The following is a 27,775-nucleotide window of genomic DNA, read 5'->3' on the forward strand; positions in this document are numbered from 1 at the left end:
CTGGTGATTAACTACACTTTAGATCCCCTTTCTTTCCTCTTTTGCCATCTCCTTTTCTTCCCCTTTACCAGGCTCACTCCCTCTCAAACAAATCAACCAACTCTGATTACTTTTTTTCCAGTGATCCCAGTTTTGCTACATCCCTACCCAAATTTGGTATTCCTGATATCGTGTCTTAGGTAGTCTCAGATTTGTATAGAATCGCCTCGGTGTTGTTGGCCCTTGCAAGATTGTGTTTCCCTAAAGGTCCCAAATATATTCTTTCAGTTATTTGTGAGAAACAACCAGGCCTCATAGAATTTCTCCCAAAACCATCTGTAAAATGCAGCCATCCCTATGGCACATGCAGTTAGTTTCTGTCACCTTCTCATGTCATCACTTGTGAAGGTGACTGAGCATCTGCACAGGTTGCCCAGGGAAGTGACCGGGTGCCTGTCTAGGTTGCCCAGGGAGGTTGTGAAGTCTTCATCCTGGAAATATTCCAAAGCCATCTGGACATGGTCCTGGGCAACTGGCTAAAGGTGGCCCTGTTGGAACACAGGGATTGGACCAGATGATGTCTGGAGGTCCCTTCCAACACTTCTTACAGAGCATGTTCCAAGTGCTGCCAATTGTATGGGCTCTTGGATTCTTTTGTTGTGTTCCATCAAAGATACCTTCTGGCAGTGGCATTGCAAGACTGAGTGCTTGAACTAGTTGCACACTAGGTTTTTCTTTTTCTAAAAGTAATACAAAGTAACTACTGGATATTATTTTAATTAATAAATACAAGTCATGACTTAGAAATCTGTAATGCTCCCCATATATATTTCATGGATAAAATGCAGTCACTGTAACATATTAATGATCAGTAACAGTGATGAGATTATGCAAATGCCTGGAGTTTCTGAGTTTCTTTTGCTTTTTGGAGTTCAATGTTTACCAGCCAATTACATTCATCCTGTACATTCTGAAATGTGTTTAAATAGGCTGTGAAATACATTCATCTATGAATCTCTCTTGCTAGTGCAAAGAGAGCATACAGATGTGTTTACAGGTGATATTTATATATATATATATATATACACACATAGAAGTAGAGAAGTTCTCTACTTCTCCAAATCTTCATTATTCAAATCTGCACAAAAAGGTTCAATAGAATATTGGACTGAAAATACGTCAGCTTGAGAACGTAAGTTGTGGACTTTTACACCCTCAGATGTGAGTTATTGCTTGATTTCGAAAGCAATCATGAGGCAAGTTCAAAGGAACATGCTACCTGCTTTTTATCCCCTTAGCAAAGGGTACATACATGTAGAAAAATTAATGAAATTTCAGAAAACCCTTTAATCTTTAAGTGATTTGATGAAAAGTGTTATTACTATTTGACATAACTCTCTTCAGACAAGAAATCAGGAAAAATCTTTAACTTCCACTGTTAGTGATTTGTTCTCTTAGTTTAATTATTTTAAAAACTGCTAATAATATAAATATTATACATAAATATGTGGCTTACTTCAGAAGATGAAGTTAAAATATATTCCTCTACACATAAAAGGTCACACCTTTGCAAACCAACCTTTGCAGTTAGGCACAATATTATCACATTTTCCTTTTCGCTTAACCCCCTCTTTGTTCTCTGTTTTATATCTGCTACACTATGAGCAGCTGAGTTACATGTTTGGATAAGTCTGTACTCCCATCTCAGGGATAAGCAGGAACTGCTTTTCTCAGTGAATTAAGCCTGCTCTTAATTTTGTGACTACTTTATGATGCTGCAGGCCATTGCCAGCAGATGATATAAATGCAACTTGCAAAGTCAATGATTTTAATTTTTTCTCCTAAAAAGTAAGTATGGAGTCAATATAATCAGATGTTTCTTGGATGCTGGGTGTTAAATGCTTTCTTAAAGTTATTGACAACTTTCTGACCCATTGTTAATGACAGTGGATAATTCTGCCTTGAGAAGAAAAAGGCTTCTTTTTCCAGTGTAGATAGGTTTTGTGAAGGTGGTTTTCAGCTTTGTGGAGAATACCAGAGCAAGACTTAATTTCAGTTCTTGAGCTGCAGTTAGTCCTTCCCTATGCAGTCATCTTTGTACAGTGCTGGGCATCACCCTTGCTGAAGAGTCACCTGCCTCACCTGGCTTTTGATTTGGAGTCTATCTCAGTTTATCCTGTATGTGAGCCAGTTCTAATTTCAGGTGCACTGGAGACGTTCCCAGCATATGCTGTGGCTGAGATAACACCCTTGAGAAAGTCTCTGGGTAGCATTCAGAAGAGAAAATGCAGAAGTTCTAGAGTTGGGTCACCAGCTGGGGTGCCTGTATTTCTTAGCTGTTGAAGGACTGCAGGACCACGGGATGCTCTGGATTTCTCTTCTAACACTTCAGTTGTTGGGTTTTTTCCCCCTGATTGTCTTATATTTAGTCTTCGTAGTACGTAGGTGGCAAGTGAAGGGCACTTTTACGTTTGTTCCCTGTGTATATAAGAGATTGGGTTTTCTTCTTTCTGGCACTTGCAAAAGAAGCGTTGTCATCTTCTGTTAGGGAGAGGTAGGAAGCAATACTTTCCCTCAGGCCATAGCTGAGACAAGAGTCATCCATTGCTGCCAGAGTGCTTTTGGTATCTTCAGTCACCTCCAGCCTTTAAAAGAACAAAATCTTATTACTGTTTCAGCTACTTGGACTGAGCCTATTGTTATACTACTAACAGTTGTTAAACCTAATAATGTTATTTTTGTTGTATAAAAAAATTCCTGCCTCATAAATCACTGAAAATTTCTGTCACTTAGCAGTTTTCAAAAAAACCAGTACAACAGTAATATCTTAATATTTTTTGGCATCTGAAAAGGAAATAGCAACTATACTCTCTTCTTAATCTGTAGGAAAAATGACCTCAATACTGCACAAAATTTTCTTGCCTTTGTAAGCATGAATATGTTTTGTGAAGGACGAGTAGTGGAGGGAAATTTGCGCTTCAAAAGTAGAAGGCGCATTTGTTTCTGAGGGTGGTTGTTTCCCCAGCTTTTGAAACCTGACCTACTTTCTCTAGTTGCAGTTGTGATATTAGAAATCTCATGAACTTCAGTTTGGGCTGTGTGTTGAGAGAGATTCAATAGGTCTGGGATAATGTGTTCACTGCACCTGTGCTGCTTAATGGATGGTCACCATGTGAACAAGGGGGAACCCCTTCTGTTGGGGCTCACCTGAAAGCCAATGCACATTGGTGTGCCAGTGGTGGTGGATCTGACCAGGCTTTGTGACCTGGCTCTTACTCCTGCCCCCTCGTTGGAAAGGACTCAGGAGTCCCAAGGGGACTGCATATGTGGATAGCTGGATAGCAGAAATGATTAAATGCTAACTATACTTTCTTTTGAAGTTAGGTGTAGATTATCAGTTAGAGAGTTGGGCATCCAGTTCTCATGGGTTAACTTGCTGCCAGAAGATTGTCTAATCTGTAAAACTGGTCTCAGGAGGAGGAAATGGCTGTATCTTCTGTGTTGCAAGTACAAGTATATACAAGGACTGGAAAACACCCTTGTTATTTCTGGCAGCCTGTGTTGAATGTGGTACCTGTGAATGTTTCTCCAGTTGAAATTTTTATTCCTCATGACCACAGGAGGGACTGGATTCGTCATGGTGTTGTTGTTAGTGCACTGGGTAAGACAAGGTGTTGTGAGGACACAGCAGAGACCATCAGCAACTTCTGAATGGGGAAAATGAATACACAGACAGTTAGTGTTTGACACTGTTTTCTTTCCTTGGCACATGCTCAGATAAACAGTTTTGGACTCAGTAAATTGTGTGTTCTCAGCAAGGACACAGTAACACAGGCTTAACTTTTTCCTTTCCTCATACCTTTGCCTTTTAATTTATCACAGAGTATATTTTATACAGTACAAGTGAGGAACAAGTGAGTACAAGTGAGTACAAGTGAGACACAGAAAGATAAAGTGACTTACTCAGAGACTAGAAGGAAGTTTGTGACAGAGCAGAAACATGAACCATATATATATATGTACATATATATACATGTATATATACATATATATATAAATATAAAAATAAAAATCCTGTCCAAATTCTTACTCCTCTGTTTATATTGTTGGACTTGAACATTTCTTTTGCATGTTTTGAATGTGAATATGACTTTTCTCCCCAGTTTATTAGAGTACTGTTTTTGCAGAGTACAAAGTACTTCATACTTTGAAAAGTACACTTTTTCATTTACCTATGAAATATGCAGGTATGGTAACTTCACACTTTAAAAATTACAGAGTACCCATTGCTTATTAAAGCACAGAACCTATTGTTCTCTTGTAACTTTTAGGCAATTAATTTATTGCAATTTCCTTCCTCATTTTAAAATGTTCTCATTATCATGTATGGTAACTGCAGCCACTTAACTGTGCAGTTTGTAAAGTTGTCTCTCTGAACCCGGGTTGAATTGCCATAAATCTGGAAAACTGCCATTGAAACAAGTGTCATCCACTGGACTGATATTAGTAACAGTGAGAGCTGAATCTAGATTTGAGCTAACAGTTTGAGCTCCTTGAGCTAAGTTCTGCTGATAAATTCCAGCCATACTCTTCTTCTGAAGTGATAGGGAAGAAGCTTACAACATTTCTGAGAGTTTTCTGTTTTAACATTGTGTACTGTAGTGGTTCTTCAAGGAAATGTGATTACAGAATCTTGTCTTGCATGCCCTAATGCTATCTGCCTGTCTATATGATAAACAAATAAATGGCAGAGATATTCATACTGGTAAACACAGTGACCCAGGAGCTGTACTTTGGCTCTGGAAGCCAGAACCATGGGTACATGGCATCCATACAGCTGAACATTTTTATATGCTCAAACTTTGACTTTGTGTGCTCTGAGAGGGGCTGGGCATTCCTGACCTCTGCTGACCTCCAAACTGTATTTGAATGTTCTCTAGGGAAGTGCTAGACACTAGTGTTTGGCCCAAATAGTGTTATTGACATGGACATACAATATCATGTACCAATACAAGCCTATCTGACTTTATTTAGCTGAGTTCTTGGATTGATTTCAGTTGTCCTGTTAAGGGCAGCATATTTGTGTTTAGGGTGAGAAATAAAGTAAAAGACTATAAGCCAACAATTTTTCCATTGCATTGTGGCAGTATTTGCAAGTCTTGGACATAGGCAAAACTTCTTGTTCTGGGCCTTTGATATATAGTTTTACAGTTGCCAGTGGACAGTAGGTTTATTCTATACTTCTTTTTACCTGAGTAGTGATTGACCAGGTCTTCAAGGCACTGAAAGGTTTGACGTGGAGAGATGTAATACCAATTATTTGGAAGGCGGAAGATCCTGTAATGTTTCACTTGCCTGTGTCGCACTGACAAGGAATATAACCCTGGGGAAAGAGAAGAACTAGTTACACCAAAGTAGAGCTGCAGTTCTGGGTGGATAAGTGTGACTACGACCAGAGTATCTGTAAGATATGATGCCATTATCCAAAACATCCCAGAAAAATCTGAAAAAACCTGAGTGACCATCCTAATTTCTACTTATATAATATACTTTTTATATATACTTAAGAAAAATAAAGAGTACAACATCAGGGCATGAGATTTTGGTTGAATTAAAATTTCTGGTGTGCTTTTCCTGTATTTTTGCTGGTATGGGATCTTTTGAAATGATGTAAAGGAAATAGGCCTTTGCAGAAGTTGTTTGCCTTCTGCTGAAGAGGGAGATCAGACTCACAGGCTGGTATGTGCTGATTTAGTCAGCTTCAATTCATGTAGTAGCTGAGACCTGATAATGCAGTCCTGGCAGGAGATAGGAGGTGACCACTTGGATTTTTCTGTTTCTTTGTTTAAAACTGTTATGCAGCATTTATTGGCAAGGACTGAATGCTAATCTGAAATTTCTTTGAATTTAGTATAGGTATTAAAAAACTGTTTGGCCTGTGGTACACAAGAAGTCAGAGTAGATGATTTATTATTCTCTTTTAACCGTAGTGTCATGACATTAGGATATGTTCTTGTGCTTCAGAAAAGGAAGACAGCACATTACACATGAGAGGTCTGTTCAGCCTGGAGAAGAGGAGACTGAGAGGAGACCTAATTGCAGTTACAACTTTCTCGTGAGGGGAAGAGTTGGGGCAGGCCCTGAGCTCTGCTCTGTGGTGACCAGTGACAGGACCCAAGGGAATGACATGAAGCTGTGCCAGGGGAGGTTAGGTTGGAAATGAGGAAAAGGTTTTTCACCCAGAGGGTGGTTGGGCACTAGAACAGGCTCCCCAGGGCAGTGGTTACAGCACCAAGCCTGACAGAGTTCAAGAAGCATTTGGACAACACTCAGGCATATGGTGTGATTCTTGGGGTGGTCCTGTGCAGGGCCAGGAGTTGGACTTAATGATCCTTGTGGGTGCCTTCCAACTCAGGGTTTCTAGGATTCTATGTTGTCATTGAAGAGAATAAAAGTATAAAGTTGGTACAGTACAATACCCATGTAGCAAGAGAAAGAAAACAAAACTGAAGGCATTTCATTTTTAAAAAGTAAACAAAATTGAGAAGTCCCACTGCCTCATAAGGTTTGTATGAGACCAAAGTAAATAATAGTGTTTAAACAACTGTATCTTGTTTGTGCTGATGCCTGTGGAACTTTCCATGGCTATCACTAACCCTCTTTCCAGCACTGCTCAAAATGTAGGTGACTGATAAAGAATGGTGTGCTGCACTAGGTGCCTTTGCATTTTCTGGGTTTGGACTGATCCATATGAAGCAGGACAGGGAGTGAATTAATAAGCTGTAAAACTGTTAATGTTAATGAGATCAAGGGGGGGAAAAATTATATTTTCTCACCTTTCCTTGTTTCACTCTCTCTGATCATGAAGGAGCCGACCTTGGTGTTGGGTAGCTGTAGAAGTTCCTCAGCTTTTTCTCTTCCCAGCCCTTCAAATAACCAGCTGTGAAGCAGGAAAAAACAAATTCTGAAATTTGGACAGCAGTGAAACAGAGAGCAGCATGTGGCTGTGAATGTGCTGCATTAGCCAGGAAAAGTGACTGCAAAAATAACACTGTGGCTTTCTACAGTTATTCCCTGAACTACATTCAGGCATGTTTCCCCAGTTTATGGAGAAAATTCTGCTGGTTTTGAGTTCCATTAACTTTTTTGAGGCAAAGAGAAGAATGAATAAGGTTTGGACTTATTAAGGAAAACAAAACTTTTTGAGCTGTCTTGATCTGAATTGCTAGGGACTGATTCATATGGTATATTGATGACATCTGTAGCATTAGTTAAATCTCTCTTTTTCATTTAAACCACTTTCATTAACCCCAAATTGTATCATAAATAAACCCCAGATAAGTTAGAATTATTTTACTTCTTCTAGGGAACAGTCCAGCCATTTAAGTTAATCAACTTTGTAGAGAAAGGAATTAGTCCTACTAATTTTCACCACAGCTTGGTGCACTGCTGTGTTTTGCCACAGCCAGTGTCTGACCATGTAACTGGGTTTGCTCAGCTGATCTAGAGTTACTGGCATTTTATTTTAAAGTTGTTCTCATGTGTTTGGTCTAGTCTGCTGTCATCAAAATGCTCTTGGGGAAGGTTTCAGTCAGTAGCTTCCATTAGCATTGCCCTGTCTTTGGGAAAGCATCTCTGTTTCAGGAGGATATAAAAGCGCTTGCATAGTTCACAGTGAAATTCACAGTTCATATCCCTAAAATTAGGCAAGTATTAAAACTTTTGCCAGAAAACTTCTCAGTGCGTGCTTTAATGTTCTTTTTTTCCCCTGAGTGGTGTCCAGGGCAACAAGAAATCTCTGAATTTCCTTAGTTCTTCCAGTGAGAGAGTTTACATTCTTGAATGACTTATTAGTGTTTCTATTTGTTCTTTTTGGTCTGTTTTCCATGGGAAAACCTAGCTTAAAATTTACTCTTTGTAAATATTAAAAATTCATTCTAAATAGGCTCTCTTTATCAATGTCTTAAAATTAGAGATCAGTTCATGCAATGGAAGTATGTTAAATATCTTCTATGACAATTGAGGTGGCTTTGGCCCTTTCCAGCATTTAACAGAAAGATTTTTTCCTTTTCATTTAATCTAAATTTATATGTGGATTTGATGTTCTCAGTTTTCAAAGGAGCTATTTTAGACTGTCAATAAATAAAATTTCTGTCTGTCAAGTCACTATTACCATGGTTTGGATTATGACACTGAATAACCAATTGGAGCAGTATATGTAGAAACATAGTGTTGAAAGGCTGTGGGAAATGCATTAACTTACCCATGATAAACCTTTGCTACATATTTTCCTGGAATATAGTTTTCTCGACCTGTTGTAAGGGAGTGGACTCTCCACCAGCCTCCTTCACTGTGTGAAAGCAAAAGAAGGGATATTTTCAGATGCATTTCAGATGCTTCTCCTCATTTTGGAAATTAGTGGACATATAGGTTAGCCTGTAACCTTCTCTCTGTGCTCCTGAACCTATTTGTTCAGAAAGGGACCCAAATTCGTTCCATTTAGAGTTGTTCCATTTCTAAACCTACTCAAGAATTAAGTTTGGACACAGAAATAAGCTACATTTGTTCCATTTAAATTACGTAAGTAATAAAATATTTTTCTGTAGTTAGAAGAAGAAGGGTAAATACTTAGTGGTTAAACCATGCTGTGCTCTGCCTTCCCACAGCTAGACTTGTACTTGTACCCAAGATATTCCATTTACAGCTGAATGTGCTGTGTCTGGACAGCCCTGTAGTTACTCCTGTAACTTCAGGATAGAGGTACTTGGGAAACGGATTGTGTTTGCTTTGGAACAGGCTTTCAGTCCAAAAGAACCTGGTTTGTGGTTTGCTCTTTTCCTTGTCTTCAATGAGTTGCAGACCAGACTCCAATGAAAAAGACCTTGTAGCTGAAGCCAGGTGACTGGACATATGTATTTTCACCAATATATCTTCGCTTTTTGCTGTGATACGGAATGCTGGCTTTGGCTTTTGAATACCTTCAGAAATCCAGGGTACCAAATTTTCACAGGGATGCTGCAGAGCTTTAGTGATAGTGCAAGGATGCTGATGATTGATGGGTTCTCTCCACCTTCACTTTAAGAGTTTAAATCCAAATAATAGTGTCTTGTGTTTGAATATTGGTTTTCATATAAAGGTTCTCAAATAATGTCCAGACTGCGGACCAGAGTCTCAGTGTATGTCAAAACAGCTGAGCTGAAAACTCTTATGTGAAATGTCATGAGTTACAGCCACTGGGACCATGGTCCAGAATGTCTATGCTGAGGGAAAAAGAGAAGTATCTACTGCTTGGAGCTGGAAATTTCAGGCCCCCACAAGTTTTGTTTGTGGTTTTCCAGCTGACATGAAACTGTCTATAAGAATTTTAGGTTATTTTTGTCTTCTTTTCCTCACAACTCTCCTAGACAGAACCAAGAATTGCAATAAGAAAAAACTGGAGAGACTCATCATCTCCTGTACTCCAAACTTTAATATTACTAACTCTGAAAAATCCCTGTGATGATTAAAATTACCAAAGCAACACACGTCTCCTGGGGCAGGAGCTACAGAAATTATGTAATCTGAGGGGGGATCTTGGAGGACATTTGGGTTGACTGCTGCCACCTAAATGCAGTTGTTCATCTGGTAATGAAAGGTGCCTGACAAGTGTGGAGAGTGAGAAACTGTGTCAGTGGTGCTTATCCAATCCTGCCAACCCAGAGCGACCACAAATATCTGTGAGGACTTGTGTTTCCTATGTAGATTCCATATATCATGTTCCTGGCGGGACTGGTAGGGCTGATTGCTGCTGCACATCGTTGCTTTGGCAGAAGGCTGAAAAGCTGCCCTTGTAAAAGCAGTATGTGCTCCCTGCTCATGCTGACTTCTCTGTGGTGACTCCTCATCACCTGTGCTCTGGTCCTGCCATACTACTCTTCTTTTTTACTGTAATTATTTTAATGACTTGAGAAGAAGAGTATGCCTACAGCTTATGAGCAGGAAGATGCTGCAGTCAAATAGTTCCTACCAATATCAGCACATACCCCAGTAGGGAAGAACAGGTCCTTCATTAGGACACTATGGTTTGCATAGGGCATTGAACTGTCTTCTGTGAACAAGCTCATGATTTAAAACAGGAAGGGGAAAGTTTCCATCAAGGCTTGCTTTTCCTCTTATTTACTGTCAGGAGAAGCTCTTGATCACTGCACAACAGGCAAACATGCCAAAAGCTTCTGCTGCAAAAACGTGTTCTTTCAGAAGTTGTTCTTCCAGTAGATTGTATTTTGCAGCATGTGTATGCATGTGATATGCCACACATATAATTACCATTTATACAGGCATATGCAGTTGTGTGGTGGTGTGAGGGCTCATAGCTGGTGAAAACTGAGATTGAGGCTTTAAGCTGGAATTTCCAAGCTGAAGCAGTTGTACCATGTCATGTATGTTATGCAAACTGGACCAAGGTTTAAACTGCTGGAAGTTACCAGAGCAGAATCCCCCTGGTTTAGGGAAACTCTCTCTCAGCAGAAGATTTATCTAGTGGTACAGTCTTATGACCTTTAGGTTCAGGGAAGCAGCGAAAGCAGAGCGTAACTGCAGCCATTCTGGGTCAGACCAAAGGTCCACACAGCCCTGTGTCTTGTGACTGACAAAGGCCATTGCAGGTCATGGAAGAGTCTGAGAATTCTTCAACCATCCATGATACTTCTCTTGACTACTTCTGTCCTCCAACCATTTGACTCTCTCAGGTAGAGAATTTATTTTATGAATTTAAAGTCCTCAGAGGATTTCTCCGCTATGAATGTGTCTGGTCTCTCCTTGAATCCATCTGCTCTGCCAGCTGCAAAAATGAAATCTTTCATTTCATTTTGAGCAGTGCAAAGCATGGCTGTGAGGCCAATCAGCTTCTGGGAGGTCACTGTGTGCCAATACAAGTTGTGTATAAAAGAATATCAGGGCTGCTAACTTTCCATTTTTCATTTCAAGGTCAGTCTCAACCAGTGCTCTTAAGCCTGCCTCCTTCTGGGGCTGATAAATTTTGGAACTGACTGGGAAGCCACTGGCTTTTATTTTTCCCCACTAAGAAAATGCAAAATCCATAAAAAAATAGAAAAAGAAGGAAAAAAGTGCTACTTTTTATTTTATTTTTGTTAGATTTGCCTTAAATCTAGGATGAAATTCTGAGACTGAATCATGATGGATTGTTGGATTAAGAAGGATGAGAGAGAAAATGAAAGATACATTTGACATATAGAATTTCAGAATTATTTTCCTATTTTATGTGATTCAAACTATTTTGGCTCTTAATCTGTTTTCCACTAACATTGGGGGAATACCTTCTGAAAATCATTTTTTTAAAGCAGATTTCTGTTTTGAGTCCTATTTTAGAATAGTGTCTGAATCAGCTTAAGTAACCATGTTAGAGGAATCTAAGAATCAAAGAGCAATCTGTAATCCCAAATTCTTAAAACACAGGTAAATTTACACCATGGCTAAGCATCCTTCCTTGAAAATTCTGAACTCTGTTCTGCTGAACTGCATCCAATTTGGACCAGGTGCATAAAACAGAACTTAGCATCAATTGTAATAAAACCTAATTTAAAAATAAATTGATCAACTTACTCTGATAGCACACGTAGTTTTTCCCCTACATGAAATATAGGTTGGCTTATGTCTGCTGAAGGATAATCGTACAGGACAGCAAGGAAGTCACTCTCCTGGCCTATTAAAGGAGAAGGAAAACATCACTTAAAACAGAGATAGAGTTCTGAAACAGAAATGGATTTTTCAATAAGTATGATATATTTTATGTAGTAGATCAAATGGAAAAAAAAATCTCTGAAATGTCACTTGGTAAACATAAAGAGCTCAAGGTGAACCTAGAACTATCTTCTTTATAAGAAGAAGGTGAAGATGCTAGAAATGAAAAAAGTAATTTGGTTAATTGTAAGCAGCTAAATTTAGACCACTTTTTCTAGTAATTACCATATTTAAAGGACATATTCATTTTGAAACTAGAAAAATTAGTAAGTATTTATAGTGTTAGGAAGTAACGCAGTTTGAGTAATGCCACTGTCTAATGGCACTGTAATTGCCTCTAACTACAGTTTTGTAGCATTATATTTAAGACAAGGAAGATGCATGTTGAATTGTTCCATCATTTAGCACCACTGATCCTTTTCAAAGGTATGAAATTAGTTTAGATCGAGGTCAATGAGAGTCTGGCCAATATTTCCCATTTCCATCACTTTTTAAAATGAGCTTGATGAACAACCACTGCACTTTGTTCTCCCCTTTGTGTGGAAACTGGACTCTCTGTAGCTCAACATGTGCAAAAATGGGAATGAATTCGGGGTAGGAGATAAAGTAATTAGACAGAGAATTAGACACACTTCAGTATCTTGTTAGTTTTTCTCATTTAATATAGAGTCCTTGCCAACTTCTCTTTAAGGAGGACAACTTTTTAGGGAAACCTAGGTGCAACATCCTGAATGAATGCTGAAACTGGCTCTGTGTTTTCAGCCTGCGTGTCTCAGGGCCTTAGAAACAACTCACACTGATAACAATAAAAGGCTGAAGGAAACATGCAGAAAAGAAACACAACAGGTTGCTTTGAGAAGTTGTGAATGCCCCATCCCTGGAAGTTTCAAGGCCAGGCTGGATGGGGGCCCTGAGCAACCTGATGTGCTTGGCATCCCTTCCCATGGCAGTGGCATTGGAATTAGATAATCTTTAAAATCCCTTCCAAACCAAACCATTCTATGATTATTTTGACAGTGTGTTTAGTATTAGTATTGCCATGGTTTTCTTAGTTGATTAGTGTGACTGAATTAAACAAGACTAGTCCAGTACAGACAATTGTTGTGGTTAATCTACTGTAATTTATTATACAGTTAGTTCAACCCTGCTGAAGAACTTCTGTACTAAGCCTTTGATTGCTTCCTTGTTCCTCACAGAAAACTTAGGTCACAGTTTCTCTGTCTATGAAACTACTTAGTACCTGAGGCCTAACAAGACTTAAGCATTGGTGCAGAGTCTTTTTTTGACAAAACAAAATCTTTACCCAGGGCTACAAATACAGGCCAGAAGGTACATTTTAAGAACTACAAAATGAGGATAAAGTGCCATCACTTAATTTCTCATTGCAGGTTGTAAGACAACAGTTCTACATGGAATATAATTATTTTGACCTTAATGACAATGTCTTTAGCAATGCCTTTTTTAAAGTTCTGTTGTTTATTTATAAATGTTCTGTTTCCATACTGAAAGGGCAGAAAACAAGTGCTTTTCTTCTTCCTTGTGTACTGGTGGTTTGCATTTCGTTACGCACTGTAGAGTATGTGACTTTTTCTCTACTCTAGCAAGACCTGTGTTACTTTGCTTACACTTTCATCTTTAATTTGTTTCAATTTTGCATGCCAGTTTATAGTTCTGAAAAGGAGGGAATTCATCATAGTGTTAGCTTCCACATCCATGCAAATGTTACCTCTTAAACTACATATACTTAAAGTGCAGAGGGCTCCTTGTTCTTCACAAAGAGGACTTTGTTTTAATTGGTGTTTAAATCAAACCTCACTGGGGTTTTTGGTCACTCAAAGCACCCCACCGTACTCTACAACATTTCACAGAACCCAGACTAGCTCCTTACAAACACAAAAGACTGGAAACAGGAACTAAACATATTACACTCTTTCTCCACTCAGTGATCTAATAGATTTGATCTGATGAGTTCCCCACACTTTCTAGTTGTAAAAGAAAAAAGATTTGGCTAAGTTTTTCTAACACAAGTTCTCCTCCGCAGTGCAAGTGTAGGTTCTGAAATGGAACACATCAAAAGTTAGAGTGGAAAGATCGAAGCACAATCATTTCCACTGAATCAGGTGTTAATACTGAGTGGGTTTTTAAGAGTAGGAAATGAATGTGAAACACATGCTAATTTTAGATGTCTGCATCCCTGAATGTGTTGCAAAGTGTGAGACTGATTATCGCATCCTTCAAATTATTCATCGTGAATGGACTAAGAAACATTATAAGAGTGTAGGAAGAGCACAGGCAGAGCATCCAGATTCAGCTCATCACCCTTAAAAACCTGCTGTGCTGTGCACTGGTGTAGTCCATGGCTGTATTGGGCATGAACTTCATGCATCATCCAGCTTTACTGTGCAGCAGAAATACTATAATTTATGGCATGGTGTGTACCAGAGGGGGTGAACGAGGGCACTCTGCATCTCAGAGACTGTCTGTGCAGCACTGAAAGGTGTGGCTGCAGAGTCACACTCTGGTGCCCAAAGTAGATCTGAACCAGCCAGCTTGGAAACTAAGAACTATGGAAGTGCAGCTCAGTAGGGATTAACCTTTGATTCAGGGTCCCAAGGGAGGAGAGAAGAGGGGGTGAGCTCACAATCCCTGCTGGTCTCTTGCTGCCCTGGCTACTGTTATCAATACCTGGGTTATGCCAGGGATGCCCGTGCAATGTGCTGTCAGGTGGGTGCAGTTATCCTTGGAGTCCAAATGCCTCCTTGGGAAATGCAGCTTTTACACTGTTCCCTTTCTTGGGATCAAGACTGGTGCACTGGTAGTGGGGACAGCACAAGGTCTTGCTTTCAGTGCAGCTTTCAGGCAGCACAAGGGCTCATAGGTGTTTGATGAACACATTCACACTGCAAATCAAGTCTGCAGACTTCGGTTATCTGTTTCTTCCCCCTTTTTGCTGGACATTCTTTCCTTTCATTCTTTCCCTTCTGTTTCAGTCCTTCATTTTATTCAGTCTTACTGAAATGAACCAGTGTCAAACCTGTTTTTCCTAATAACTATTTCGACTGTAATCTGTGGATTGGATCTTCTGCCTCAGTTAAATCAAAGGTGGCTCTTCCTGGCCTGGCAGAAATCTTCTGTGTTTTGTAATGTGATTTGGAGTTTGGTCTGCTCAGGAAGACAAACAGATACACACTCACTGGATTGATCCCAACGTGTGCTTTGAGTACCAGGTTCATTTCTAGAAGTCTTTTTCCATAGGATTTGCAGGACAGTACTAATGTTTGTATTCACAACTTTCATTAGCAATATCTAAGTCATTATGAAAGATGCTGGTCTGATCCAGACTAAGAGATGGATCTAAAGAGCTATGTAGGCTGATAAATCATAGAATCATCATAGAACAGTTTGGCTTGGAAGAGACCTTTACAGGTCATCTAGTCTAACCCTCTACAGTGAGCAGGGACATCTTCAGCCAGATCAGGTTGCTCAGAGCCCCATCCAACCTGATGAAAGTTTCTAGAGGTGGGACATCTACTACCTCTCTAGGCAACCTGGTCTAGTGTTGCACCACCCTCATTGTAAAAACTCTCTTCCTTATATCTGGTCTAAATCTACCCTATTTTAGTTTAAAACCATCACCCATTGTTGTATGACAACAAGCGCTGCTAAAAGGGTGCATAGGAGAGGTGTTCCATCACTCCGATAATTTTTGTGGCTAAAACCCTGCCTTTGAATGTTTCAGCATAGGTGTCTGGTGCTGTGAGAGTGTCCAAGACATCCCTGTGTCCTTGGTAGATGCCACTGCAGCCATGGGAGACTTGTTCTTTCCCCAGGTGTTAGCAGGAGGTCAGTCAGGATTAACAAATCGCCTTTCTCGGTGTTCTAGACGTGAAGGAGAGTGCAAGTAGATTGAGATATGAATTTCTAAATGGATATTTTCCCCTTGTAATTGTTGTCCTATCAATGTTTACTGAATTATCTTTTAGGGGTGTGTTCCGTTTATGTTGCAGGAAGGGATGCAGTTGTTTTTAGCCCTGCTAAATCCTGAGTTTTAGCATGTGCAGGAACAGTACAAACTTGGTCACAGCCATGGCATGCTCCTCAGTGAAGTCCTGCTCCGAGTGTGTGCATGTCTCTGTTTGGATGGTTATTTGTGATATTCGTGGCAGCAGTTGTTGGGAATATCAGCATAAGGCACTCTCAAAAAAAAAAAAAATTAAAAATTGTCATTTTATGTTATGGGCCTCTGAGTCATATTTTGTCTCTGCTGTATTAGGACTTAGGGCTGCAAGGCTGCTCATATCAGCTGGTTCCTGACCATGCTAAAAGAAGGGCTTGGTTTCCTTGCAGCAGTAATGAAACCAAACTCATTCCCTATCCTTATAATAATGAGCAGCCAGCCAGATCAGCTTTCATGGAAACCCCAAAAATTTTGATTAATGCCTTCTCCCTCTAAAAAAAGTAACTGAAAAACCCCCACCCCAAACCCAAAGCTAAAAATCAAAACTTTTTTCTCTTCCTCACCCTCAGGGGGTGATTTATTGCAGCTCTTGTGCCAGCTGCCTGTCTCACTGCATCATGAGAGCTGAGGCTGCACTGACTCTCCACCCACTCACTCACAGTTTGGAGCAGCAGGTCATGACATCCCTCCTGCTTTCCCCATCAGATACCTGACCTCTACCAGCCTATGGAAGAGGCAGGGAGGGATTTGCAACCTGATTTATTCACATGTGGATGCATAGGGCAGATGTGTTGCAGTCACCTTTGGCAGCTTCCCTTGTGAAACTTGTATTTCTGTATAACCCTTATCAATAAACCTGGCGACAAGTTGGTTATGTGCTACGGTGGGCATGAAGTTCAGTGCAAGCATAACATCATTAAAATTTATAACCCTAAATGAAGGAAACCCAAACTTCAAGAACAAATTTTTATAAAATATCCCATGCATCTGTGTCAAAATACAGAATTTCTGGTTTCTGAAGTGGTGTTTCCGTGCTTTCTGATTTGGAAGGAACATCTTTCAAGGATCACTGGCAAATAATAAGTTTAACATTTAGGATTTTTTGTCAAAGTACTTCTTGGAAAATGAGCTAGAATGTAGCTAAAAATAAGCATTGTCTAGTGGAAGTCCTTCTCCCACATCAGTCATGCACTTGTCTGCTCTTACTACATCAGGCGGGTGAAGGAAAACACATGGATGAATCTACCATATCTTTCGAACATCATTTTCTCTTGAAAGAAATGAAATGAGTGCTTACCCGTTTGGCTCAGCATGTTTGTTTCTTCGGATGGTCTTGGAGTTTTCACAGTATTTCCCATTGCGCTCTCTAATGCCACCAAAGTTCTTCGGAACTAAATCAAAGGAGGTATTGAAATTTAACATCAGAATAACACCTGCTGTGCCAACAGATGAGAAATGACCTAGTTTGAGTGTCTCTAGTTTTATACAGTTTTGCTTTTGAGAGCTCTTGTGTCAAATTCATGTGAGTTTTACATACTTGCTAAACTCTCACCACTTTAGTGCTTTTATCAGGGGAATAGCAGAAAACCACAACTAGGGAAGTTGCTCAGAAGAACACGATGTAGTAAAAGTTTCCATTACCAGTACCTCAGCACAATAGGAAGTAACAGCAGAGCCATGCCCATACAATCATTTCATATACAAAATATTCTTTTCAGCATTTGGGGTTCTGGAAATACAAAGGATCTATTTAGGCTGATGTTGGTGGTTTCCAGCACTGTGCGTGTGTTGCTTTACTATAGAACACATAGAATGTTGCTTGCTAGGTTTTCTCTGATGCAGTCGTGTTCTCAGCAAATGTGGACAACGTTTTTCCTCCTTTTTCTTTCTTTTTTTACTTTTTTTTTTAAAGTAACACCTTGCCTAAAAATTTTTTCATCTCAAAACAGTCCTCCAGCATAAAGCCAGTGGTGCAAATTCTTCAGATACTTGTTTTAAAAAGCTTTGGTGGATGTACAAGAAACAATATTAGACAATTGTGGAACTAAATACTGTGAGAGGAATAGTTCCTTCTTATGGCTTTGCTGCAGCCATTCTGATTCTCCCTGACAGAGGACTGAGAGAAAAACCCGTTGGATGTGGAAGGTGTCTCATGCTATGGTATATTTTTAGAGGGAGGGGAGAATAAGCTATATCTATTTAAAACTGTACATTAAAGCAAAGTAACTCAACACCAGCAAATGGGTAATTATTTTTTCAAAAATATATTTCTGTCCATTGCCCTGTGAAAATGATATCAGGAGCTGTAGCAGCATAGTGTGGCTATTCTGCATGGTTTTGTCTTTTCTAGCTTAAGTATTTAAAAAATGATTACTGACTTTGGTGTGCTGCTCTTTACTTATGCAGGCTAGAGCCTGCTGATGTCAACTGGAGAGGTGTCAGCTCTGAGAAGCAGAACTGCTAACATCAGCAAGACTTTATTACTAATTGTCTTTTGGAATAAGATTGGCAGAACTTGAGTATGTTGATTATTACCATAAATTTTTTATGTCTTACAGCCAGTTTAGGAAGACACCCTACAGAAAAAAATGCTGTTCAAAGGAAAGAAAATTCGTCCTTTATCGAAGCAAGGAGATCAGTGCTAGAACAGATGGTAGTGCACAGTTTGACTCTACCTCATCTGATTTCCAAACTTCTTAGTGCTTGTTCCCAAAGGCTCTTTGCTAGAATTCTCTATTTCTCTGGCCAAATGGCACATTACCCCTTTGCTGTCTGCACTCAGAACGAGCTTGTGGCACATCTGTAGGGTGCAGCTGTGCCAGTGTTTCTGACAGGCGTCTGAAATCTACTGTCACAAGAACAAAAAACTGGCTGATAGAACAAGTCTAGAAGCTGAATAAAACAGCAGTCATAAATTTAAATAAGCTATTTGGGTATTCACATTTGAAAAAAAAAGATCCCTTTTGATAGAAAGCAAAAAATCTTCCTCCATTTAAATGCACCTAAATTACCAAGACTGAAACCTGAATTCATTTTTTTAGGCACTATCTGCTTGCAAGATCATAATTTCCTGATCTAACTATGAATATTTTTCTGCAAGACCCAATATTAATTTACTGAATGTTTTTCTCAGTTGTATCCCATTAAAAAGTATACCCAGAGAAGTAGTGCAGCCAGTACTTTGGCTACAGATATTATAGATGTTCCTGGCTCATCTTCAAATTAGTCAGAAATTTTCCTGGGCACAGCAATAGAGAGCTCAACAGGACTGAAAAAGTCAACCAGGGAAGTGAGATAAATACCTGGACAGGTAACCTCTGCTGAGCTCTGCGCTCTAGTACCTGCATTTTTGCAGTAATTTAAAAGGGAAACTCAAATCTTGCTCAATGTATAGTAACTGAGCTGCAGTTATCAAAAGCATTGTGCAATTCCAGATAGATGGCAAGAATAACAGCATAAACATCTTATGCCTGTATATAATTTTGACACATACAATTGTTATTTAGATGAGAATAGCTCAAATTTTGTCTTCCAAAGGTCTGAAAAAAAATAAAAGTGAGGGTCCTACCTCTGTGCACCCCTCTATGTACCCAGATATGCTGGGTCTTGGTATTTGAGGGCCAGGAAAGCAAGTCATCCTACTAGTGTCAGACTTGTGACCGAGTGCTTTCAAGGGCGTTTTTTCTATTTTTAATTTCAGGTGTGCCTGAGTCACTTTGGAAAGTGATAGGTAGTATTTGTACATGATAGAAAGAGTTCTGAAAATTTTACCTTATGCTTACAAACTTTCTAAAAGCATGGCATGTTTGACCATGGCACCTTCATTTTTTCTAGAGACTCTAAACGTTGCTTTAAAAACATCTGAAATATTTTTGGCAGGTTTTCTTATATGTAGTTTTCAATTAAACCACTGTCTAGTCCAGGGGGTTAAATACTGGACAACAGGCAAGTTCCTACTTTGTATTTTTGCAGAATGCATCCAAAACTGGCCTGGCTCGCTTCTGCCGCACCAGACCGATGCCCTCAGGCATCATTCTTCTCTAAGAACCTCAGTCATCAGGACAGAGCATGCAGCCCCATGCTGCTGCTTTAGGTGTGGAGGAATCTGACTTCCAGAAAATACGAATGTTATAAAGTACTTTCAGTAACAGTGAAGAGCAATGACGTCTTGGACTTTGATGTCATTAGCGTTTGCCGTATCTCATTGCATTTTCCGTGCTCTTTTACCGTCACTGCCATTGGTAGCATAAAGTCTTAGATAGAGATGAAAGTCATAGAGAGTTCAAGATGTTCTCTAGAACCATGGCAGAAGCGTTCAATAAAAATAAACAAATGGAAAGCTGCGACCCTTGCTGTTGATTCACTTAACGGAAGTGATTAAAGGTGCACTTTACTCTCAAGTGAGTAATGGAACTTAATGGCTTAAGTAGCTCATGCTTGTGTTGATTGTTGGCACCACAATATAAATGCACTGTATCACTACATGATAAATTTTTTGTTGGTTTTCTGAAATTTGGAGACACCCTGCAAAACTGCACTTACCAGAAGCTTTAGAGATCTTGTGGCTAAACCATTTTTTATCACTGAAGTCAATAGCAGAACAGTAACAGTTTTACAGATGATAATCTTTTGAAATAGCAAATCTGCTCCAGGCACTGAATCTCACTTGAACTTATTGGATCATAGAATAATTGGGATTGAAGGGACCTTTAAAGGCCACCTAGTCCAACACTCTTGCCACTGGCAGGGACATCTGCAACTAGATCAGGTAGCTCAGAGCCCTTTCCAACCTGGCTTTGAATGCTTCCAAGGATGGGGCATCTACCTCTCTGAGCAACCTGTTTTCGTGTTTCACCCCCCTCACCATAAAAACGTCGTTCCTTATATCTAAACTTGATGACAGGGTTCGGGATACAAGTAGAGGTGGCATCCCTCTGTCATAGAAGCGCATAATTATGCCAGATCCAAAGGAAATAATTCATTGAGGGGGATTTGGGAAGAATTGAGGAGAAATGATAGACACTAAAGTCACTGTACCCTATCAACCTCGAGCCCTGTATGGAGGAATGCAACTGCTGCTTAGCTCAGAGGAACCGCTGGGCGGCTGGGCTGCAGCCCAAAATCCACCTGCAGCTCTACCCGCTCACCAGCCACCTCCTCAGGCTTGTGTGGAAATTTGATTTTAACCATTAAGATCACATTTACAGTGTTCCAGTCATTGGTCCTTCCTCCCCTCCCCTTTCCACTTGTGCACATGCTGTTCGAGGAAAGGCGGTTGCTGCAGCCATAACTGTTTGCACACACACACCTACTAGTGCTTAGTGATCTTTGCTGCCAAAAGGAAGGTGAGGAAACATCTGAAGTCTCTGTCCTGCTCTGCGTCCTATTTATCAGTGGCAAAACTCTCAACAGATGCGAATTCTTCAGCTGTCAAGACTGGAATCCCACTGACCTACATCAGGGGTCCCCAAAACCTGTAGTACAGTTTTCCCCTTCCGTCTCTGTGTAGAACATAGGAAAGTCTGTCACTTTGGAAGAACTTTTTCATGGTTATATTTTAAATGATGGTGGAATACTAAATATAAAGAAATTAAAAATAAGAGAAATAAAAAGGCAAATAAACACCCAAGTAAAGCCCCTCTACAAGGAATACTGCAGACTAGTAAAATTAGGACATTCATCATTCCTGTGATGCTATATCCAATTTTATTTTTACTTCCTGACATCCACATCTATACTGCCAATATCTTACAATTTAATTCTCAGTAAGGTTCACAGGCAATGTCTGAATCCCATTTGGCTTGAAAATGAAAGCACCAGCATCCTGTTATTTTTTCATGTGGGGGAAAAAAAACAGATTAGATTTCAGAAGCTGTATATTTTTTGGTTAATTTCCCTTAATTTGTTGTCAATCAAAATGAACATCCTTTCAGCTTTGAGGCACTTGTACCTTTACACTTAGAAAGAACAACATAATACTCTGATCAGAGTAATTCACAGAAACATGCAACCATGAAACAACACAGAAATACCACACTATACACACTTCTAACACTTTGAATAAAAAGCCCACTAATCTGTGAGCTCATATTTTGGGTTATAATAAAACTCAGTTTGCTTCAGCATAACGGCTTAAGCATCTATCTTACTGTAAGCTTTCAGCAGAAATACTCCTTGTCCCTTCTATCTTTAGTATCATTCCTTAAGAAAAGGATCAAGGCAGGTTCTTCTATTTCTACCTTTGGTGGTACTTGAAATCCACGGTCTGAATACTGTCATTGTTAATAAAATAGAACTCCCTCTTAAATAAATAAAATTGAAACATTTGGTCCCGTATGCAGATAATCAAAAACATTATCAGAGCAATGATTACCTTTAAATGCTGGGCATGGTATTCCAGGTTGCAGTATTTCTGAAAAAAGCTGTAGTCATAATACTGCTCTCATGCTGCCAGCAAGGTTTAGCTGATCAAGTCGAGGAGCAGCCGGTCGAATGAGTGTGTTGTGAAGTTCATGCTGTCATGTAGAGCAGCATTTGCCAAACAGGCCACATACTTCCTCTCTGAGAAATAAGGAAGGCTCAAAGTGTTTGCAACAGATGAGGTTCCTGTTGCAAGTCACTACTGAAGGCACTTTTTATCTATGGGCTGAGAAAAACAGGGAGGTTTTTAACGTATTGCATCGGGGCTGGTTTTAGCAGATATAAAAAATGAGTAAAAATAACCTGGTTTACATTACTTACACAAAAACGGTTTCTGGTTTTTTTTCTTCTTCCAAATTTATTTATCCAGTAATCCCCTTTCCCCAACTGTTTTGTTTTATGTAGTTTTGCTATTTTTTTCACACAGACAGGAAGAGGCACAAAACATTGTTTTCACTCTTATAGAGTCTGAATAGGAATGCAAGCTTTGCTTCTGTACCCAAAAATACCTCTGTCTGCAAATAATTGAAGCTTATTATCAGCAATGAAGAAATAGGGATTGAAAGCCTGTCTATGAAACCCATTTTCACATCAGTTGTACAAAATACAGAAGCCTCAGGACCTTCTTCATCTCAGTGTCTGAGGTGGGTGAACCATGATACTGGCCTGTTAAATAACCTCACTAAGGGCACTGAAGAATATAGTACTGTGGATATGAATAGAAATCAAAGGAATTTATTAATGTTTGCCTTTTGCTTTTATAATCAAGATGTGGTCTGAAAAGCTTGTATACCTGATGTTGTATAGGAAAATAAATAAAAAAAAACCAAACCAAAACAGAAAACCGAGCAAGCCCATGGAGACTTCCTACTTTGCACCAGAGTAGCTTCAAGTAGATGCTTATTGTGATGCCAGTCTGTTTGATGATGAAAACTAAGAAATGTTGTGTAATTGTTATTGGAACAAGGAAACACTGATCAAATCCCAAAGCTATGCCAAAATTTGGAGCTATGGTAGTTTCAGGAGAATATCCTTTCTCTTTGATGGGCTGTACTAGCAGTCCTCAGTTTGAAGGGACAGGAAAGCATTAGGGAGCTTAATAAGCAAATCAGTCTACAGCAAACAGCTTAGACAGCATTGTAGCCAGTGCTCTGGGAGCTGGTTTTATTATAACACCCCTTGGTTACCCCTACCAGTTATGTTTTGATTTGTCTAGGACCTTATTGCTTTCTTCAGATCTCAAGGATGGGACGTGCATGTTCCTTAATGGTATTCACTGAACTGATGTACAGTGTCTCTGGAATTACTAAAATATCATGGGTTAGGCGAGATTTGCATGTGGGAAAAGGCAGAGCCTTTTCCTGATCCTTTTCACCACTCTCTGCCTTAGACTGACTCTGATGGTCTTTGTGCCTTTACAAGAAGTGAGATTACATCCTAAAGTGCACTCAGAACTGGGGCAGGTCTCAGACTGAGCAGGAAAGATTGGTCACACTAAAGGACAGGTTGGACTTGCTTGATAGAACATGGTCCCCTGGAAACTCAGTGAGTCTCAGACACCATTTGTACCGTGCGTGTAGAGGAACAGATGAGTTCGCAGTGGAGGGAGGTAAATAGAATTCTCAGTTTCCATGTCATTTCTGCCTGCTACTGGGGGCTGCGTGCTCTTGTGCAATGATGAGAGCTGGTTTAACCTTTCAGTGCATTCAGCGAATACCTTGATAATTTATAGGATAGAGTTTACATCTAAATGGAAGAAAGTGTTTAAACGAATTAAGTGGGGCTTTATATGTCAGCTTAAAAGTATTCATATCCTGTTATTCAAGTCACTCACAGTGCCTGACAAAGACACTCAGTGAGTCACTTGAGAGAGGAACATTGCACTTGCAGGTCTGCCTCTGATGACAACAAAGAGGGATTTGCAAAGGCTGATGTATGAAAAAGAAATCTTCCTTCTTCAAAATGTGATTTTTCATGTAAGAGAGAGGACCGTCCCCTCTTCCCCATTTTTACCTGGAAATTACAGTTCTGGTAGAGAGTTATGGAGGGAAAAGTGTTTGTATCTCAGTCTACCTTTCCATTGCTGGACTGGCCTGCCAATTTACTGTTACCGTCCATGTGCTTGCGTTTGCCATGTGTCTACCCCATGGCTTCTTAGCTGTGACAGACACTCCCTGAGCTGGTCCCAAAGATTTCTGCTCCTCCAGGCTCTGGAAGCCAGACTTTGTAAAAGCCTGGGAAAATACCAATGTCATCACATAGAGCCCTGCAACCTTGATGTCTTGTAAGCACTTGCCACTATGCAGAGCTGGATGTCTAAGGAAAAACAGTGCAGGATACTGAAAAAAACCCTGCAAGAAAGAAACAAATAGGCTCCAAATTGAAAACAACTTCTGAAAATAATTTAAATCCACTCTTTTAGAGAATAATCTGTTAAACTAACCTGAAAAGAGAGTTAGTGGTCACTTAGTTGCAGCTTGCTTATTTTTGCAGGGAAAAAACCCAGGAGTTAAACAGTATCTTTAATCTGGCATTAACTGAAACTGAAGACAGTCTCAAACAGAAATTAGGTGCCATTTTCTGTCAGTGGAGTGATTATCTTTAGACCCACACTGAAAAGGAGAAGGCTGTGGTATCCATTTCTCAGGATTTCCGAGCCCAGTTTAAATGCTTCATGCAAGATCAGGCTTTAGTCAAACACAAGCTATGGTTTAAGTGATAGGAAGCACTTGAGCTCAGCAGTCAGGAAATGGAAGAGCCCTGGCTATCCCGGAGGTCAAACCAGATGGTCTGACAGATACTTCTGGCTGGGAACTGTGTGCTGCTGAGCCTGGAGAGTACCTATTTTTAACAAATAAAATATTGCTGTACAGCTGGCTCTTTTGAGAAAATAGAATTCTCAGGACATTTCATTGCTCTGACTGTTTGCATTAGATGTCTTTGATCTTGGTTTTTGGGTGGTGTTACTGTAATTGCTGTTTGCATTGCCTATAGCAGGGTTCAGGGCAGAAAGCAAGCCTGCTTTGGTTGCAGCCATCAGAGAAACTCCATTCATTTGCAGGGAGTGCATGGGTTGAAAAGAAAAATGTGGCTCAAGCAAGAATTTAATTTTAAAGTCAGGTTGGAAAAACAAAAGGTCATGATGTAAGAAGAGGAAGGTGGTTTTGGGTTTGCAGAGTGTGGCTGATAAAAATAAGTCCAGTGAAGTTTCTAATCATTAGATGTGTTCTGAATGAGTTTTGAAAATTTTTTTCAAAAGTGAGTTTCCAAACTAAATGAGAAATCAAAAGACATTCACCACTGCAGCTTATATGGCAATTGTCTTTTCTGGGTATGTTGGGAGACAGAGGGGCAGATGACAGTGATAGTGCTGTGGAGGGTTGACTCTGGCTGGACACCAGGCACCCACCAAAGCTGCTCTGTCACTGCCCTCCTCAGCTGGACAGGGCAGAGAAAATATAGTGAAAGGCTTGTGGGTCAAGAAAAGGACAGGGAGAGATTGCTCACAAGTTACCATCACAGACAAAAGAGAGAAATTAGTTTAATTTATTACAAATTAAATCAGAGCTGAATAATGAGAAGTAAAGCATGATTATGACCCTCTGAGATCTGCCACTCTGACTCTTCTGCACAACAATGCAGTTACTGTATGTAGCCTCTCACTACCAAAACCTGGCCACTCAAACCAAATACAGGACCATATATCCTTTTTTATTATGTCATCAGAATAGCAACATGGGCTTGTGGAGAAAGAATTGGGATGGCCAGGATAGCAACAGTGCAGGTCTTTTGAGCTATGATGTTCCAAAAGAAAAGTTTTTACAAGAGGCACCAGCCCCAGCTAGCTGATCACAGCCTCACATCAAAGTGAGAATTCATCATCACGTAACACCAGTTTGCATTCATCACCTTCTCACCATTGTGAGCCACAGCATTTCCTAGTATCTGAATTTCTACTGTCCAACTGATTTTGAAAAGAGAAATGAGGAAATGCTGACAATGCCCCTAGTCCCTGAACTAAGCAGTACTGAGGGCTTTGCCTCCCATTTTCAGTGCCATCACTTGTTGCAGCAGGTACTACTGCCCAACATTGTAATGTTCCTGCTATTCCTATGAATTTCAGAGTGCACTGTAACATTGCTGTTGTGTACTGTGCTTTTTCTTAGCAGTTCAGTACTGAACACTTTCATCTGGGTCGTTGTCAAAAATGTAATCAGCACTTCCTCTGTTGACAGTGGGTCCATCTGTAAGGACAGCTAAAGCAGGAACTGTGTGTGACTTTGGTTCCCTGTAAAACCCTTCCAAATGATGCTGAGATAGGAAATACCCAGTGATGACAGGGTGGCTAATGTTCACAATTTTATTGTATATGTCATATTTTTTAGAGGTTTGTTTTCAAAAAACAACTCTGCAGGAATATCTGAAGGTTTCAGCTGTTAGTTTTAAAAGTGAACTTTTTAGCTCTTGAGTTGATAGGTAAAGGAGAATTCCTGGAGAATTAAAAAAGAGAGGACTAACAAAAAGAACACAGTGTTTGTTATTTCTGAGCTGATCTCATGATTTTTGGTTTTCTGATTCATGATTCTGTCATGTTGATGGTAATATGGGTGCATGTAATGGAAATAAACAGGCCCTCCACTATTTCTGCTTCTGCCTAAATAGTCCTATTTTTTAAAGCACACAAGTCCTCCATTGCTGGTTTCTGGGACTAATCACACAAATAAATTACAGTTTTATAGGGAAAGAGAGAAATGCTGAGTGTAGCTGTGTTATCCTCTGTGTCCTGAGCCTGTGGCTACAGTGTTTAGGGAAGATTTCTATTTAATATAAAAACTGCAGGCTCAAAAAGAAAGAAAATTAATTCTGGGCAGTCACAGCTTCTTTTCTCACTTATTTGTTCCTGAGGTTTTTGGGGTTTTTTTTGGCAAGGATGAGGAAACAATGAGCCTAAATTTTTATGTGAATTTGAAAAACAGAGAACTGGTACAGTTTTGCTTGCCTAACTTCTGCAGTAAGAGGAGCCATGTTTTCAAAGCCTGAAACATATTTTAGATGTACCTGGGAAGGGAACATAATGCTGTTTCTTTCAAATACTGCTTGAATGATGTCCCAAGCTTCTCTATCACCTCCTTCCAGTCCTAGTAAAAGTTAAACATTATTAGAAGTAATAGATAACACATCTCTTTCAAACCCCAAATGCAAGACTTACTCCCTGAATATGGATGTTATCAAAAAAAGCAAAATGGGGAAATGGCCATTACCGTGGAAAATGGAAGAAAAAAACAGAATAAAAAAGACCACATAAACCTCTTCTAATCACTCATGGAAAGAAGAGAAAATATCCACAACCAGAGTAAGGCTCCAAACAGGAGCCCTACTTACCTCACAAATGTATCTGTAGAAGTTTTGGGTTTTATTTTTAGTCATCGAACTTTGATCATATCTATTGTTAGCCCATACGTATCCAGTGCTGTGACATGAAGGTTTGCCTGTCCAGGCCCTTAGTTCTACCCCTGCAGTGGACAACTTGTGGGACAGGTCCATCCAGAAGTTTTTGCAGTTGTTGTTTGACTCAGTACATGACCCAAGGACAGTCTTTTAGGTTGTAGATATCTCAGAGATAGGGAGACTTTGTACAGCTTTTAAAACCTCTGGAAGGAGATGTGTTCAAAATCAAGC

The 27,775-nt window shown here is 39.7% G+C and overlaps 2 protein-coding genes across 2 annotated transcripts in view; one reads left to right on the plus strand and one right to left on the minus strand.

The window, feature by feature from the left end:
- Positions 1–27,775, plus strand: part of TG (thyroglobulin) — a 147,979-nt gene that overhangs the window by 84,287 nt on the left and 35,917 nt on the right. The window lies entirely within an intron of this gene.
- On the minus strand, positions 779–22,226 carry SLA (Src like adaptor). Its single transcript, XM_051778581.1, has 8 exons — positions 22,050–22,226; positions 16,974–17,067; positions 11,581–11,680; positions 8,243–8,329; positions 6,816–6,919; positions 5,231–5,362; positions 3,554–3,686; positions 779–2,624 (listed from the first exon to the last, which is right to left on the minus strand). The coding sequence occupies exons 2-8, from the start codon at positions 17,032–17,034 to the stop codon at positions 2,405–2,407; spliced, it is 837 nt and encodes a 278-aa protein (XP_051634541.1). The 5' UTR covers positions 17,035–17,067; positions 22,050–22,226; the 3' UTR covers positions 779–2,404.

This window comes from Manacus candei, unplaced genomic scaffold, assembly GCF_025592945.1.
Source record: "Manacus candei isolate 608988 ecotype Guabito, Panama unplaced genomic scaffold, ASM2559294v1 h1tg000013l, whole genome shotgun sequence".
In the NCBI taxonomy this organism is placed as follows: Eukaryota; Metazoa; Chordata; class Aves; order Passeriformes; family Pipridae; genus Manacus; species Manacus candei.